This window comes from Apiotrichum porosum, assembly GCF_003942205.1.
Source record: "Apiotrichum porosum strain DSM 27194 chromosome Unknown scaffold_5, whole genome shotgun sequence".
Lineage (NCBI taxonomy): Eukaryota > Fungi > Basidiomycota > Tremellomycetes > Trichosporonales > Trichosporonaceae > Apiotrichum > Apiotrichum porosum.
The window spans coordinates 490,316-506,284 of record NW_021167112.1 but is presented as its reverse complement, the minus strand read 5'-3'; the positions used below and the strand labels follow the sequence as shown (position 1 = coordinate 506,284).

The 15,969-nt window shown below is 59.8% G+C and overlaps 5 protein-coding genes across 5 annotated transcripts; 4 read left to right on the top strand and 1 right to left on the bottom strand.

The window, feature by feature from the left end:
• Positions 1 to 181: 181 nt before the first annotated feature.
• EHS24_007487 (uncharacterized protein) lies at positions 182 to 1,467 on the top strand (the record flags this gene model as incomplete). The annotated part of the gene is made up of 2 exons (XM_028622846.1): positions 182 to 710; positions 776 to 1,467. The coding sequence occupies 2 exons, from the start codon at positions 182 to 184 to the stop codon at positions 1,465 to 1,467; spliced, it is 1,221 nt and encodes a 406-aa protein (XP_028476739.1).
• A 2,975-nt stretch (positions 1,468 to 4,442) lies between these two features.
• On the bottom strand, positions 4,443 to 7,772 carry EHS24_007486 (uncharacterized protein; the record flags this gene model as incomplete). Its single annotated transcript, XM_028622845.1, has 18 exons — positions 4,443 to 4,493; positions 4,989 to 5,063; positions 5,166 to 5,203; positions 5,276 to 5,540; positions 5,655 to 5,720; positions 5,777 to 5,977; positions 6,077 to 6,111; positions 6,153 to 6,256; positions 6,297 to 6,510; positions 6,549 to 6,583; positions 6,618 to 6,671; positions 6,710 to 6,772; positions 6,860 to 6,954; positions 6,994 to 7,131; positions 7,196 to 7,244; positions 7,289 to 7,356; positions 7,394 to 7,474; positions 7,530 to 7,772. 18 exons carry the CDS (start codon positions 7,770 to 7,772, stop codon positions 4,443 to 4,445), a joined length of 1,875 nt encoding a protein of 624 aa, XP_028476738.1.
• Positions 7,773 to 8,218: 446 nt separating this feature from the next.
• EHS24_007485 (uncharacterized protein) lies at positions 8,219 to 10,736 on the top strand (the record flags this gene model as incomplete). The annotated part of the gene is made up of 9 exons (XM_028622844.1): positions 8,219 to 8,434; positions 8,496 to 8,768; positions 8,813 to 8,841; positions 8,891 to 8,963; positions 9,014 to 9,051; positions 9,098 to 9,650; positions 9,692 to 9,921; positions 9,960 to 10,537; positions 10,591 to 10,736. The coding sequence occupies 9 exons, from the start codon at positions 8,219 to 8,221 to the stop codon at positions 10,734 to 10,736; spliced, it is 2,136 nt and encodes a 711-aa protein (XP_028476737.1).
• Positions 10,737 to 11,589: 853 nt separating this feature from the next.
• Positions 11,590 to 12,425, top strand: EHS24_007484 (uncharacterized protein; the record flags this gene model as incomplete). The annotated part of the gene is made up of 4 exons (XM_028622843.1): positions 11,590 to 11,650; positions 11,702 to 11,936; positions 11,982 to 12,166; positions 12,217 to 12,425. The coding sequence occupies 4 exons, from the start codon at positions 11,590 to 11,592 to the stop codon at positions 12,423 to 12,425; spliced, it is 690 nt and encodes a 229-aa protein (XP_028476736.1).
• Positions 12,426 to 12,688: 263 nt separating this feature from the next.
• Positions 12,689 to 15,676, top strand: EHS24_007483 (uncharacterized protein; the record flags this gene model as incomplete). Its single annotated transcript, XM_028622842.1, has 3 exons — positions 12,689 to 12,742; positions 12,851 to 15,140; positions 15,204 to 15,676. The coding sequence occupies 3 exons, from the start codon at positions 12,689 to 12,691 to the stop codon at positions 15,674 to 15,676; spliced, it is 2,817 nt and encodes a 938-aa protein (XP_028476735.1).
• Positions 15,677 to 15,969: the final 293 nt, after the last annotated feature.

Genomic DNA, 15,969 nt, shown 5'->3' with positions numbered 1-15,969 from the left:
TCTCCCTACCCCCCACCCACCTACGCCTACACACGCACACACAAACACGCTACTACTTCACTTCCACCCACTCAAAGGTGCACCTTTCTTCAGTACCCACCCACCCCACCACACGGGGCCGGCCCAGCTCAAAACAACCACCCCCACCCACCACCCACCACCACCCAACACCGTTCCCACCATGGACAAGACCGTCCAGTACAGCAGCCCATCAGAATACAACGGGTCTGTTCCCGCCTTTACAAACTACACAATGTCGACGACCGCCGCCGCCGCCGTGCCTCCAGTCTCGATCCCGCCCCTCACGCCGCTGTCCTCACATCCCGAACTGCCCATCAACGGCAGCGGAGAATACTTTGACCAGGTCCGTCGCAAGTCCCTTCCTTACGCTTCCGACTCGTCGGCATCGTCCTCGTACACCTCGCCCCCAGGCTACAGCGACCACTCGCCTTCCACTTCCAACGCGACCCTCAACTCTGCTGCCCCGGCCGTCGTCCGTCGCACGTCCACCGACCGCAACGCCGCTGCCACCGAGTACGACTTGTATAGCCCCCTCAACGGTCTTCCCGAGTCCGAGTCGGTCGTCATCCCTCCCCTCCTTCCCCCCTCTGTCCAGTGGCCCGACAACGACTTTGACGACTGGGATGCCCTCCCGGACCTCCTTCGTCAGGACCGCAAGGCAGACTACACCCCGCGCCGCCCCATGAACAGTACGTCGATCTTGTCTCCCCACCACCGGCCGTCTTCTTCCCCCTTACTGACACCTCACCTTCAGTCTACTTCATTTACATGCGCGTCCGTCGCCCCGAGCTCGCCCTTCACAACCCCAACCTGTCCACCGGTGACCTCTCCAAGCTCCTCGGCAAGGAGTGGAACAGCATGACCCCGGACCAAAAGGCTCCCTGGAACGAGCTCGCCGAGCGCCTCATGCGCGCGTTCAAGAAGAAGTTCCCCGACTACCAGTACGAGCGTGGCGGCGGCAAGAAGCAGCTCAAGAAGCGTCCTCGCAGCCTCGTGCTTGCTCCTCCTCCCAACACCATGCTCGGTGCCCGTCGCGCGTCCCAGCCGTACCATGTGCGCATGGTGACCGATCCCCATTCGCCCGTCTGGGACCCTTCCCAGAACGCCTACATCTACAAGGACTATGGCCACTACCAGCCGACCCCCCAGACGGCTCCCCCCAACATGTATGCGCACCCCATGCCCAGCCCCATGAGCACCCCCATCGGTGCTCCTCTGTCGTCACCAGTGTACCCGGGCTCGGGATGGCCTACCCACGCCATGGAGGTCCCTCACCACCCCTACGCAACGCCCATGGAGCAACCGCAGATGGCCGCCTACCCCTTCCCTGCTGCCTACCCTTCTCAGCAGCCCGGTGAGCAGATGGGCCAGTACTACGCCGCACCACCCATGTACACTCCCCCAACCGAGGCTCCTTCGCCTTGGGACGAGTACATGGTGCAGTAGGCCACATTCTTGCTAGTCTTGCCCATTCTCTGTTCTTCCTCCTTCGTTTTCTACACGTCCTCTTTCTTCCCGGACACCCTTTGGCCTTTGGACAATTGTTTTCCTGCATCAAGAAAACACCCCACCACTTCTCTCCGCTACCTCCACCACCAGAGAGGACAATAAGATTGAATCTTACTTGCCGCTCCCTTCCGGCCGAGACATCATTCCACCTACTTCGTTCTCACCGAGCCACACCCCGCGCCCTCAACGGGCCACAACACCATTACCACGCTACTGTATACTAGACCCCGTCAGACGATACCCAAGCGCGCGTTGTCCAACCAAAGTGACAAGATTATTGGCAAAGCCTATAGTGGTAATAGTCATGCTCTCATTGTACTCCATTGTCATGCCATAGATACAGATGAACAGGTTTTCAAAGAACAGTGTCGGCTGCATTGCGTTGCGTTGCTTCTCGCGGGTGTACTCTGCTCTGCTCAGCGTCTCTTCATTCTTGCTCCAGCCGTGTCCATCCGCATCCCATTACGCAGGTTTTTTTTTCTTCTTGGTTTTTTTTCCTTCTCGTCTGCATCCCCAACATCGGTTCCTCGTTCCTCGTTCGCGTCCTCCTGTCATGCTATCGTCCTTGACCCTCCGCCCCCTCTAGCACCACCCTCCCCACGTCTTGAGTTAGACTTGTGCCACGCCCGGCCGGTCTCCCGGTCTGCCTCCCGACACCTCGCTGCGGCTACAGCCTGCCATTGCCGCGCTACCCCACATCACCACCCCACTCTACTGACACTTGCCCGCCGTCTCGTCCAGCCAGCCGTGCAGCCGTCTAGCCGTCCGAGCCGTCAGAGCCGTCGGCACGTCGTGTACGCCCTGGACGGGCTAGCAAGCTGCAGCTGCTTTCACGTTGAACACGTTTGCTTTCGCTTTCGCTTTTCGTACACGCGAGCGCGCCAAGAGCCCAAGAGCCCAAGCGCCCAAGACACCCACACGCGCACAGCCGAGGTCATGGGTCATCGTAATCTGCATCCACACCCTCTGGCCTCTGGCCTCTGGACACCCCCTGGATCCCCTCTGGAACCTCTGGGGATCGACGGCGTGCCGGCGGCTACTTGGCTACTTGGGGCCCTCTGTCGTGGTTGGCTGTATGCTCCGTGCTCCGATGTGACGGTCGGCTCGGACCTCTGGGCCTCTGTGTGGTGTACTACTGGCGCTCGGCCACTGGCCACTGGTCCTCCGTCCCTCCGTCCTCTGGCTGATCAGGGAGGGCCGGGGGCCGAGGTAATCGGTACCAAGGCTCAAGGCTAAAGGCATATCAAAGGCATCAGAGCGATCAGAGCATCGTTCCGGGATACCGGAGCGATAGCGAATTCGCGATTGGAAAAGCAAAATCAACATGGCGAAAATCCCACAAAGAGGCCACAAAGCAAAGCCACAAAAGGCCACAATGGCAAACAAGGGGCGACCACGGAGCGAAAACGGACATGCCCCAGAGGCAAAGAGACAAAGAGGCCAGAGGCCTGTGCGCCTGTGCAGAGATCAGAGACACGCCGCAGCGCACGAGGGCAGACGCCGAGCCGATGCTGAACTGGCACTGCTGCGCAACGCGAACACCGAGCGCACCGACCGACGACTGTGCGGCACGGGACTGTCCTATGACGCCGACGCCGACCGGTCACATCGCGCATCGGTTCTCGCCAACACGGACGCCCCCCCACGTACGGGCGTTTGTGGCTCACCTCTCAGGTGGAAAAGAAGGGCGACGAACAAGTGACATTCCAGTGGCTAGGACACCGAGGATGCGCACAATGCACATTGGACGGGACGGGACGGGGACAGGTGCTGCGCGCTCAGAAAGCATAACTCATAACTCTTAGGATGTCACGGACAAGGGACTTCTTGCAGCGGGGGAGGGCGAGTGGGAGGGAGGGTCGATCCGTCGACGGGCACTCTCAGTCGACGGTCAGCCCTCGGCCGTCAGCAGCAGCGTCACCCACCACCCTCATCCCTCCCCCTCCCTCCCTCTGCCTACGAGCCACATTTTTCAAGGTTTGCACAGTATGGTTTAGCGCAACTCTTACGCGCAGCAATGACGAGCAACGACGCCCCGACCCCCCCGACCCCCTACCTCGCTCTCCTGCACCTGCCATCTCTGCACCTGGGCGGCCACCTGGGCGGTGCCGTGAGCGTGCCGAAGAGGGGGGCGGCGTTCATACCCCGCACCCCGCGCGCGACCCTAGGCGCACCTGCCTGCGCCATCGCCGTCGCCATCGGAGGCTTGATGACTCTGATGAGCGCATGAAAAAAAAAAAAACGCCCGCTGACAAGCCTCCCTGCTTACAACACATCTTGCGAAACCCTGTTTTTGACGCAAGTTGCCGTTCGTCGGGGTCTCGGGGTCGGGGTCGGAGCTGGGGGGCAGGGGGCTGGCCGCTGGCCGCTGGGGCTGGCGTTGTCGGGGTTTAGACGCTCGTTGCCGTTGCCGTTGCCGTTGCTGTTGCTGTGGCGGTGGCTGTTGCTGTTGCTGTTCCAATCCTCATCCACTCGCTCGGGGGCAGAAGATGGCGCTTTCCCTTCTTCTCTTCCATTGCCCACCTACTGCGCCACGGCCTCCTGGTCTCTTGGCTGCTCTTGCCTGTCGCCCTTGCCGTTGCCGTTGCCGTTGCCCTTTGCCCCTTTATCCTCTTGGTTCCGAGGTATTCTGCACATTTTGGTAAAAAGGTTCCCTCCCTGTGGCCTGTGGACAGACACACCCGCGCATCGTCTGCATTCCCTGACTAGAATGCCGAGCGTCGTGGGCGGGACGTTTGTTCTGGCTCGCACAATAACGGAATGGGACAGGACAAGGACGAGACATGGAATGCGACATGATGGGTGTGTTGGACACAGGATAGAATGCTTGTTCTCGATCCCCTGTCTGCTACAAGAAGAAACACATATACGTATATGTAAACGTAAACGTTCCTGGTGTTCTGTGGGTTTATTTACAGCTCGACGCCGAGATCCTTTGCGATCATCTTGCGTGCAATAGGGTGCTAAAGAAAGCCGCGTAGCGCGGCACCGTCAGCGGTGGGCTCTGGGTGGTACTTGGCAATGTGGCTCTCGCTCGCATGGGGCTTTGCTGGGGTGCATGCGTAGAGAACGCGCCGGGGTCATGTGCTCGCGGTGTCTCAGCGCGCTCACACAGGCTCCGCCGGTCGCCGCCGCGGTCTGCTGCGCCTGCCACACGCCTGCCACCCCCGCTGGCCCGGATAACGCTGCCAACACAGGCGATCGCAGTGGCGCGTGACCGGCACGGCATGGGCCCCGGCAACTGTGGCGGAAATCCGGACCCCGGGATCTCGGTGCCATGCCTCATGTCGGCGCCGTCCCGCCGCTGCCAAGGATGGCGCTGCTCTCGACTGCACAGCAGCCATTGTGGGCAAACGCCGCCCGGAAAGGTATGAAGGTAGGTGGTATGTTGGACAGCAACGTCCGCCACAAAGACAGACAGCAACGGCAGTTTGACTCGGGTCCACTGTCACACTCACATAGAACTCGGCATGGGAGATGAACGTCTCGCGGGCCAGCTCGGGGCGCTGCTCGTTGAGAAGGCGGAATACGGGCTGTGCCGGATCAGCGGATGTTTGAGATCGGCATGCATGCGGCGGGGCCTCTGTCTTTGATTGCCATTGCCATTGCGATGGGTCTGGCGTTGCTGTACTTACACGACAGAACTTCATACGGCCCTTGCTCACGACCCAGGCTGTGAACGTCAGGAACAGAGTGGACGCCACCGACAATCATATTGTCGTCGTTTTAGTTAAGACAAACTCACTGGCGGCGCTGTCGGCATACTCGGGACCACTCGAAAGGGCAATCTTGTAGAAGCGGAGCTTAATCTCAGCGCTCTCCGACTTGTTGAGCGAGTACAGCTCGTCCAGCGCGCGGACAGTCGCCGGGCGGAACGCAGCACGCGCGCCGAGGTCGTCGAGGAACACGCAGAGCTGGGTGGAGGAAAAGTCGGCAATGTCGCGGGGCGAGAACTGAGTGAGGTCATCATCGCCACGAGCGTTGTTCCAACGAGCAGCCAGTTCGAGGCACTGTGTAAGGCGTCAGCCACATGAACCACTCCCCCAGCCTAGATTGAGGCAAGACCAGCCTGCCAAGACCAGCCACACGTGCAACATGTGGGCTAAACTGCTAAAAACACGTACAGGCTTGGACAGCGAGTCATCGTACTCGAGGTCAACGCACAGGTCGAGGCCGTCGCCGTGGAGCCACTGTGGAGCGCGTTAGTTTACCGCCGGCCCCGCACTTTGCTCAGATCTGGCCCCACCTCGTCCCAGTCAACCTGGCCAAGCTTGCGCAGGTACTCCTCGCTGTTGGGCTGCTTGCCAAAGTAGTCGAACAGGTGCGCACGCCACTGAGCGGTGGTGATGCTCGAGTCGGTAAACGTCTCGACGTAGCTCTTCATGTACGGCAGGAAGACCTCGAGACCGCCCACGGTGCGCTCAAGGTAGAGCAAAAAGTTGGCGCCCTGGGGTGGTTGTCAGCACATGGCACGCGAACGGTGGGCACGCATGGCGTAATGCTCGTGGAAAACGTGAGAGCCACAAGCAGGCTACGCCTCACTCACCTTCTCGTATGGAACCTGGCTGTACGCCTCGTCGGCTATTTCGTCAGCGTGCTAACAGGGGGTAACCATTACGAACGGTCCTCGTGCTCCTTGTAGTCGGGGATGAGGCGCTGGAAACGGGGCACGTCCTTGTAGCCCGCGAGCGACTCCTTGAGCCCAACGCGACCGATAATGTACGAACTGAGAGTGAGTATTCTGAACGTTTGGCCCTTGTGCTCACAGGTCGCGAGCCGGGGCACCGTGGAGCCTGCCAATGATGAGACGCTCAAGGTAGGTGGTCCAGCCCTCGTTGAGCCAAAAGTGCGACCACGAGGCACAGCCAATGCTGTTTCCAAACCATGAGTGGCTGATCTCGTGGGCAATAACGTCGACAAGCGAGCGGTCACCGGCGAGGAGGGTGGGAGTAGCAAAGGTGAGGCAGCAGTTCTCCATGCCTGAGAGTTAGTTGATGATCGAAGGACTGACAACTCACCGCCGTAAGGGAACGACTCGGGAAGGATAAGGAAGCTGCCATTAGCAATGCCACGCAAAGCACACTTACTCGTAGACACCAAAGCGGTAGGCCGAGGTGAGGTCCTCAGCAGTGGCGACCTGCCTTTGGAACGTCAGCGTAAAAACCAAGCACACACTCACTTGGCAGTGTCCTCCTCAAACTCCCAGTAGGCAGCCTTCATGGTCTTGGGCTCGGTCCAGACACTGGGTCGTTAGCGCGTGGGGGGGTGGATAAGGGCGGGCCCACAGCAGTGTCTCCTCCTGTGGACCCATGGTAACCGTTTCACATACCCAGTGCGCCAGTTACGGCCCTCCATGTCGGGGAACGACTTGTAAATAACCTCACCCGAGGCAATGGCGATGAGGTACGAGGGAATGCGGACAGGCTGCAGTCAGCAGGTGGTCACAAAGCACGCGGCACCCACCTGGTTGTAAACGTATTCGACCTTCTTGCCGAGCTCAAGAACCTGGTCACTGGGGGGCGACTGGCGGAGGCCCGACATGAGCACGGGGAGGATCGAGGTGACCTTGGACGAGTAGGTCGACTTAACGGCCGGAGTGTCCTGGCAAGGGAGAAGCGAACGACCGTGGATCTGACGTTAGCTGCAGTCGATCAGGGCAGCTCACAGCCTGGCTCTGAGAGTAGAGGTACGGGTACTTGCCGCTCTTGGTCTGGCTACACATGTCAGTACCAACTCTCACAATGGGGCGAGAACGTACACAGGGTTGAGCCAGCCGACCGAGGTGCAGTCCTTGGTGGTCGAGTAGGTCACGGTGATGTCAATAACCTGTCAGGTCAGTCATAACTCTGATTCATGGCCTTACGTCACCCTTGGAAAGAGCCTTGGGGAGCTTGACAGTGAGGGCCTGGCCCATGGCCTCGATCCTGTCACCGAGCTTCCAGTCCTGTGGCCTTGTCAGTTGTTTGTTTCGTATCAGCCGCTACGGCCATATCACGCACGGCCTTCTGGCCCTCAACCGAGACATCACGGATGTCGAGGAAGCTGGTGTCAAGCACAGCAGTGTCGACCTCCTTGGAAGCCGTGAGAGTAAGGATGGCCTTGCCGCCAATGAGCTTCTGGTCCCAGTCGATAGTCCACTCGAGGTCCGTGTGGGTGACGAGAATGTCGAGATAGTTGGACAGGGTCGCGAGGTCACGGTCCTGGGGAGCCGAGGGCTGAGCGTAGAGCGGGGAGAAGGACATGATGGAGTGTTGGGATGAGAGACAAGGATAAGAGAGAAAAGTCACAAGCTCCAAGGTGATATGCGTCGGTCTTGATCAACACCCATGCGGGTCTCAGGTGCGTATCGAGGATCCCCTCCACCGCGCACCTGAGGACCACATGACGCGTGCGCAGCTTATGTAATTCCACGTGTATTTGGTTCCACTGAAATATGCGCTAAGATCTATTAGAAAATTGATTAGCAACGACGTTTAGCCGAGGTCCCCAAATGTAATGCACTGTGGGTGGGCATCACCGGTCACACCGGCATACGGCGTTGGCGGATGGTGGAGGTGGGACGCGCGCGCCGCTACGGAACTCGCTTGTCCGGAATCCGTTCCGCCCAGCGTGCCCCAGTACCCCAACGATCACTGCGCTGGTTGTCACCACTGCCCTCCAACTCGTCTACACACCAGCCGAAAGCGACATGGCAGCTACAACGACCGACCACGACCTCCTCTGGAAGCCCTCTCACCCCGAGAGGGCCCAGAGCACCATCTTCCGCAAGCACGTCGCCGGCGTCCATGGCCTCAAGCTCGACACGTACGAGGACCTCCTCAACTGGTCGTTTGACAACCGCGGCGACTTCTGGAGCGAGGTATGGGACTGGGAAGGTGTCGTCGGCGAGAAGGGAGAGGGACCGGTATGTTGCTGTTGTCCTATGTGTGGCAGCAAGGAAAGGTGGCACTGACCAGCAATCGTAGTATGTCGACGAAAAGGCGCCCCCACGCGACAACCCCAAGTGGTTCCCCAATGCCCGTCTCAACTGGGCTGAGAACCAGCTCCGCAACCACGCCACCCACCCCGAGGACATTGCGATCATTGATGTGACTGAGCCTTGCCCGGGCTACGCCCCAGAGCCCCGTCGCGTCACTCAGCGTGAGCTTTACGGGCTCGTCGGCAAGTGCCAGGCAGCCATGAAGAAGGCCGGCGTTGAGAAGGGTCACCGTGTTGCTTACTGGGGCGGCAACCGCCTAGTGAGTGGACATTCGGGACAGAAAGAGCACAGCTTACAAGTCAGGAATCGGCTGTTGTCCTTCTTGCCACTTCGTGAGTGGCTTGCCTCGACAACACGCGTGGGAAATTGTACTGACGGCAGCTCAATCGGCGCCATCTTTTCGTCTGCCGCGGCCGACTTTGGTGTTGACGGTGTCATTGAGCGTCTACAGCAGGTACGTCTGACACTAGTTGCCCGGAGGCCTCTGCTGATCGCAACTGCCAGATAAAGCCACGTCTCCTGATCGTCGGCAACGGTGTTGTGTAGGTTTAGCCACAACCAATATTGTTACCCTGCTGATGCCCCTAGCTACAACGGAAAGCCACACGCTCTCCTTCCCCTCCTGCCAAAGCTGTTCTCAAGCCTCCAGCACCCCCCTCGCACCACCGTCATCATCAACCAGCTGCCCGACGACCTGGACCCCAAGTCGAATGTCGCCGATTTCCTTGACGGCCACCACGACGGTTGGACCCAGCTGCACCAGTGGGACAGCTGGCTCGGTACCGAGGATGTCGAGCCCACCTTTGAACGCATGGACTTTAACGCTCCCATCTGGATTCTCTTCTCGTCGGGTACCACGGGCAAGCCCAAGGCCATTGTCCACCGCCAGGGCGGTATGCTCATCGACTCGCTCCGCGAACACCACCTCCAAGGCGACATTACGCGTGGTGACATCTTCTTCTACTACACCACCCCGGGCTGGATGATGTTCCAGTACCTCATCTCAGGCCTTGCGACGGGCGCGACTTTGGTGCTGTATGACGGCTCGCCCCTCAAGGACCCTGCCTCGATGTGGAACCTCGTCGACCAGCTGGGCATCACCCACTTTGGCACCAGTGCCAAGTACATTGAAATGATTTCTGTACGGTCGACTGGGCGCCAGAAAAATGGCTAACCGCGCAGAAAGTCTACCCCGACGTCGGCAAGAAGCACAAGCTCACTACGCTTAGGCAGATCATGTCAACGGGCTCGCCACTGGCTCCTGGCCTGTTCGACTTTGTCTACACAAACGTCAAGAAGGACCTTCTCCTTGGTTCTGTCTCTGGTGGTACCGACATTTGCTCCGTGTTTGCTGGCCGCTGCACCAGTCTCCCCGTCTACCGTGGCGAGATCCAGGCCCGCATGCTTGGCTTGTGAGTTGTCTTTCCAAGTTCAATGCAACTGACCCCAGTGCCCTCGGATCTACCGCACGTGAGCCCGGAGAGACCGGCGAACTCATGTGCTCGCACGCGTTCCCCATCCAGCCTGTCGGCTTCTGGCCCCTCCCGAAGGAGGAGCTTCCGGACGGTGCCGACATTGCGCAGGCCGACGTCGAGGCAGCCCAGCAGCGATTCCTCGAGAGCTACTTCAAGGGCGAGGAGGGCCACTGGTTCCACGGCGACTTTATCCGCATCACCGAGTCGCGCGCCGGTAACGGTGGTGGCTTCATCATGCTTGGTCGCTCGGACGGCGTCCTCAACCCTGGTGGTATCCGCTTTGGCCCCACAGACATTTACAGCGTCCTGGAGAACCCTGCGTTCGCCGCCCGTGGTCTTGAGGAGTGTCTCGTCGTGGGTCTCCTGGTCGAGGACGGTTCGGACGAAAAAGTCATTCTCTTCGTCAAGATGCGTGAGGGCACAGAGCTCGACGACGAGCTCCTCAAGCTCATCAAGACCTCGATCCGCACAGCCCGTTCGGCACGCCACGTTCCTTCGCGTATCATCCAGGTCACCGACGTCCCCATGACTCTGACAGGCAAGAAGATTGAAGGTACGTGTATACCTGTTTCAACGAGTGCCGTGAAAGCGCTCACACACTCCCAGTGCCCATCCGCAAGGTCATCAACGGCGCCGCCGTGTCGGCCATCAACCCCGCGACCCTCCGCAACCCCGATTGTCTCGAGCAGTATGTCACCCTCGGCGAGACTATGCGCCGCGAGGAGGGTGTCACTGTTCCGGCACTGGCGTGATTTGGCAGTTGATTTGGTCCTGGTTCCTCTTGACAATGTAAATATTAAGAAGCACAAAGCGATGCCTCAGAGGACGCACACAACGGTGGTGCCCAAAAATCGCCCATAACCTACGAAATGACACATCACCCGCAACCTTACACGACGTGCCAACCATCCAACGGCCTCATGTCAAACGTCATACGTCACCTAACGAGCATGAGTAACTCGTGGATGGAACGGAACTATGAACTTTCTAAATCTGGGGGGTGGCCTGGGTGGCGTTCGATGGCGCAGCTTCGCCGCCGGCATGCCCCGCGGTGGTAGTTCTCTGCGGGAGGGCAGGACAATGGGATCGACTGACCGTCATACAGCACGGCGCATTTTCCTCGGACCGAGACAGAAGATCTGACATTGTAATGGTGCACCTGCACGCTGAAAAATGGCTCAAACAACGGTGGTGTGATACATGTGCCGCCGGGCGGGTCGAACCGCCGTTGCGGGATTGAGACAATTCCATTGTGCGAGTTCTCTTCCTCTCCAGCTCCCAGCTCGTGTCCTGGGCCGATGTATAGGGACAGCTATGCGTCTCGCTACATTTTCTCACCCCCGGCCGCCGGCACTGACCGCAAAACACAAGTAACTGGTGTGGGGCGCCAGGGACAGGAGGAGTTGGGTCAGCGGTGGACGTGTGCCGGGGACTGGCATGCCCCAGTATATCAACGAGTCACCCCGTACAGCGCGTCTGCCATTCACATTCCACTCCAACAAAGGATACAATCTCTAGCAGACCACTCAATCAGTGAGTACCATCTATGCCAGTCAAAGGCCATCTTTAGTATACTGACATGCCAGGCCACACACCACACACAACATGTCCCTTGCACCCAACGACCTCGAAAAGGGTGGCCGGATCGGACACAACTTGTACCCAGGTGCGTTCCTCGTCGTCAACAAATCAGTGCTCTCGCTAACCAACCCTCCAGCAATGTCCTATGTCCCACCACCACCACGCAAGCTAGCCAACCCCAGCCCGCTCGGCCTCTTCTCCTTTGCCTCCACCACACTCCTCCTCTCCTTCATCAATGCCCAGACCAGGAAACTGACCGACCCAAACATGGTTGTCGGTATGGCGTTTGCTGTCGGTGGTCTGGCGCAAGTGCTTGCGGGGATGTGTGAGTTCGTGGTCGGTAACACATTTGGCTACACCGCGTTTTGCTCGTGAGTTAGCTGCGCAGTTCGTGGGCGTACAAAGCTGACATCCAGTTACGGCGGTTTCTGGATCTCCCTGGGCCTGATCTTCTGGCCTTCGTCCGGCATCCTCGCCGCCTACGAGGACGATGCGCACGCGCTCAACTCCGCACTGGGCCTCTACATGATGGTCTGGTTCATCTTTACCTTTATCCTCATTATCCCGTCGGCGCGCCATACGGCCGGGCTGCTCTCCGTTAGTGAGTTGAAAGGGCTTGTTATCACGCCACATCACAGCTGACGCCACCAGTCTCCGTCCTCGCTGTTACCTTCCTCGTGCTTGGCATCGGCCACCTCACCCAGACCACTGGGATTATCAAGGTCGGCGGATACCTTGGGTGTATCACGGCGTTCCTCGCGTACTACACAGGCGCTCAAGGCCTGTTCGCCACGGAAGGTGTTCCCTTCTCGCTTCCAAACCCGACATTCAAGAAGAAGACTGGGGGCTTCAGTTACTGAGGACGATTTCTCAAATTTCTCATGATACAGTAGATTGACAGATTCTCAGGTTCCCCATCGTCGTGTGAATATATAGTTGTGATACATATTGATAAGCAGTTGAGAATACAAGCAGCACACAAGCGGAGAGGCCAGTCATTGTTCCATCCCCGCGCCACACCGTGTGCGGGAGCAAATGACGACAGCTGGCGGACATTACCGCGACGTGGATTTCGATTTCCCGACATGCACTTCCTTGTCCTTCTCGTCTCGCCACTTTGCTCATGCCCATTGCGCTTCGAAGCATGTCATCAAGACTGGAAGACACGTCCGCCATCGTGAGTGCAGAATCGTGACATTTGTGCTTGCCGGAGAGCTGTGTGAGGAGCCGCGCTTCGAGACACAGCTCTACGTTTCGAGATGACAAAGCTGAACTGACTCTGCAGTTGGGCGAGTATATGCTCAAGGGGTGGACCCTCACGGACCTGCACTGCGACCAGTGCAGGGCGACTCCTCTCATGCGCGAACCAGCTGCTCTAGCACGCAACGAGGGCCGTACCCCCATCCAGTTCTGCGCTCTCTGTGACGGTGGACCCGAAGGCCGGGCGAACAGCGCAGCTTCGTCGTCGTACACCACTGCCGCCTCGACCCCGAGCGAGGAGGTGGAGGTGGTGCAAGACTCGTCGTTGGCGTCCACTCCCGTACGCCAGGCGATTGGTCTTGAAGACGGCGACATCGAAATGCCTCCCACGCCTCCCTCGCCCTTGTCACCCCCAGGAAACCACACCGCGTCCGCCCGTGGAGATCCCGACGCCGCGGCGGATGCCATTTCCCAGCTCCTCCTCAAGGGCTACTCCCTTCTCCAGACCGTCTGCCCCACACCATCATGTCGCGGTGTGCCCCTTGTTGGCATGCCGCGCAACCGTGACGGCACGCGCAATCCTGCTCGCGAGTGTGTGTCCTGTGGCAACCGTTGGGTCGACGAGCGCGATCTCGCCCAGTCGGGCTTGCGCGTGCAGGAGCCTGCGCCCGTCCCGCAGCCCTCAACGTCAACGTCGGCCTCAGTTACTCCTACAGCCATCTCCATGACGTCAACGATCATGTCCCCACCGGCTTCATGGGCGACGGCCGCGCCTGTTCAGGTTGCCGAGTCGGCGACCCCAGAGAGCCCGCGGTCGAGGGCTCGTCGTGAGCTCTATGCTCAGGGCGCTTCTGTTATGGCTGAGCGTCAGGCGGCCGCGGAGGCTCAGGCGGAGAAGGAGGCAAGCTTTGCTGCTGCTGCTGCCGCCGAGGCCGAGAAGCTCGTTGCTGCTGCCCACGCGGAGACGACCCGATCCGCAGGATACTCCCTCCCCAGCCAGCTGAGCCGTGAGGTGGCCGCACCTGCGCCATTGCTGCCTGCTGACTCTACACCCTCGTCCTCCTCTCGCCCACCGTTCGTATCTGCCGACCACCGCCCGGACCAGCCTGACGGCAAGCTCCGTGTTGTTGTCATCACTACCGGTTCCGTTGCCAGCATCAAACTCCCCAACATTGTCGCCGAGTTGTGTGCCGACGGCAACGTTGAGGTTCAGGTCGTGGCGACCAAGTCGTCGCTTCACTTTTACGACAAGGCCGCGGTCGAGGCTGCCCACCCTGGCGTGAACGTGTGGACCGACGTGGACGAGTGGTCAGACTGGAAGAAGATTGGTGACCCCATTCTGCACATTGAGCTCCGTCGCTGGGCCGACTTGGTCGTTATTGCCCCCACCTCGGCCGACATTCTCGCCAAGATTGCAGGTGGACTGTGCGACAACCTCGCCCTGTCGCTTCTCCGTGCTCTCTCGCCCGAGACCCCCGTCATCCTCTGCCCCGCCATGAACACCCACATGTATGCGCACCCCATGACTGAGCGTCACCTGAGCTTCATCCGCCAGGTGCTCAAGTACTACATCCTTGGACCCCAGGGTGCTGGAATGCTTGCGTGCGGTGACGTGGGTGCTGGCAAGATGACCGAGTGGAAGGACATTGTGCAGGCTATCCTGGGCTATGCGGCTGTATGGCGCAACCGCACCGACCACAACGACTCGTCCATGCTGGACGCTCTTCTTTCAGGCTCGGTTCCGGCTCTTGCTACCCAGAACGAGATCGAGTTCCAGCTTCCTCCCATCGTCCAGACTCGCCCAACCAGGTCCCCTCAAGTCCATGCCCGCCACCTGCCTTCGTACGAGACCATCAACGTCGAGCCTCCCCGCCCGAAGAAATCTGTTCGTGCTTCCCACTCTGCCGAGTCCCAGGTGGTCTCGCAGGCTCTTGCCGTCCCCCTCCATCTCCTCCAGTACCTCCTTCTTCCGCTTCTCTGGGGCCTGCACCTCATGTTCACCATCTCGTCCATCATCCTTCGTGTCGTCCAGGCTCAGCCCGCAACTCCCGTGGAGCTCACCAAGGACGCTCCCAGCCACCTAGGCCTTATCCTCGTTCCTGGCAAGGGCCCGCGCAAGGCCGTTGCTGATCGCTATGTGGAGAGCACCCGCCGCGCTATCCAGTGGGCCGGCGAGTGGGGTGTCTCTACCATTAGTGTGTGGGACGGCGAGGGTCTCGGAGTCCAGTACCATGGTGCCGTGACTGCCAGCCTGCATGACCTTCCTCCCTCGCCTCCTTCGTCGGCACCGTCGTCTCCTCCCGAGACGGTCGCCGACGAGGTCGTGCCCACCCTCGGCGACGAGACCGTCACCAAGTCGGTCTACGTCAACACCTGTGAGTCATCCCCCGCACGCCCCATGACCATTTGTCCTCTGTTCATTTGCTAACCCGGATAAGCCTCGGGACCTCGTCGCGTCGAGGTCCACTTCCTGGCGCCTTCCGCCACGGACGCCATCGCCCGTGTCGCGCGCAAGTACGCCCACGACAATGTCGACCCGGCCTCCATCAAGGAGAAGTCTCTCGACGAGGCGATCAAGCGCGAGCTCGACCTCTCAAGCGACCCCGAGCTGATCATGATCCACCACCTGTCCCCGCCGGGCTTCTGGCGCGGCCTCCTCCCTCGCCCGGCCCCCGAGCTGTGGGGATTCCCCGCATGGGCACTGCGTATTACGGAGATTTACACGCACCCGCCCACTCTCCCGCTCTACATTCCCTTCATTGGCAGCTTGCTGCACAACTCCCCCTTGCCCATTCTCCGCAAGCTCGGCGCCCAGTTCCCGGACCAGGTGACGGCCGGCGTCCTGGACGCACATGCGTGGGAGGGCGCGCAGGCTGCGTGGGAGAAGGTCGAGCAGCGCCGTGGCAAGTGAGTCCACGGTGGACAGTGATCGTCTGGTGGTAAAGCACCGAGCTCGCACGACACTCTGCGACTGTAGAATTACTTTTCTTTTTGTTTATTAAACCAGACGTGCCCTGCCTGGTGGGGTATGCTGGGGCCGTGAATGCATAGCGATCCTTGCCCGTGAAACATTGTATCCTGTAAGGCGCCCACTCTCTATATGCGCCATGACTCGTAAACACCAGACCGATGGGCCACTCGTATCTGCTGTGTGTCCTCCTCCTCCTCCTCCTCCTCCTCCTCCTCCTCCTCCTCCCTCTGCCC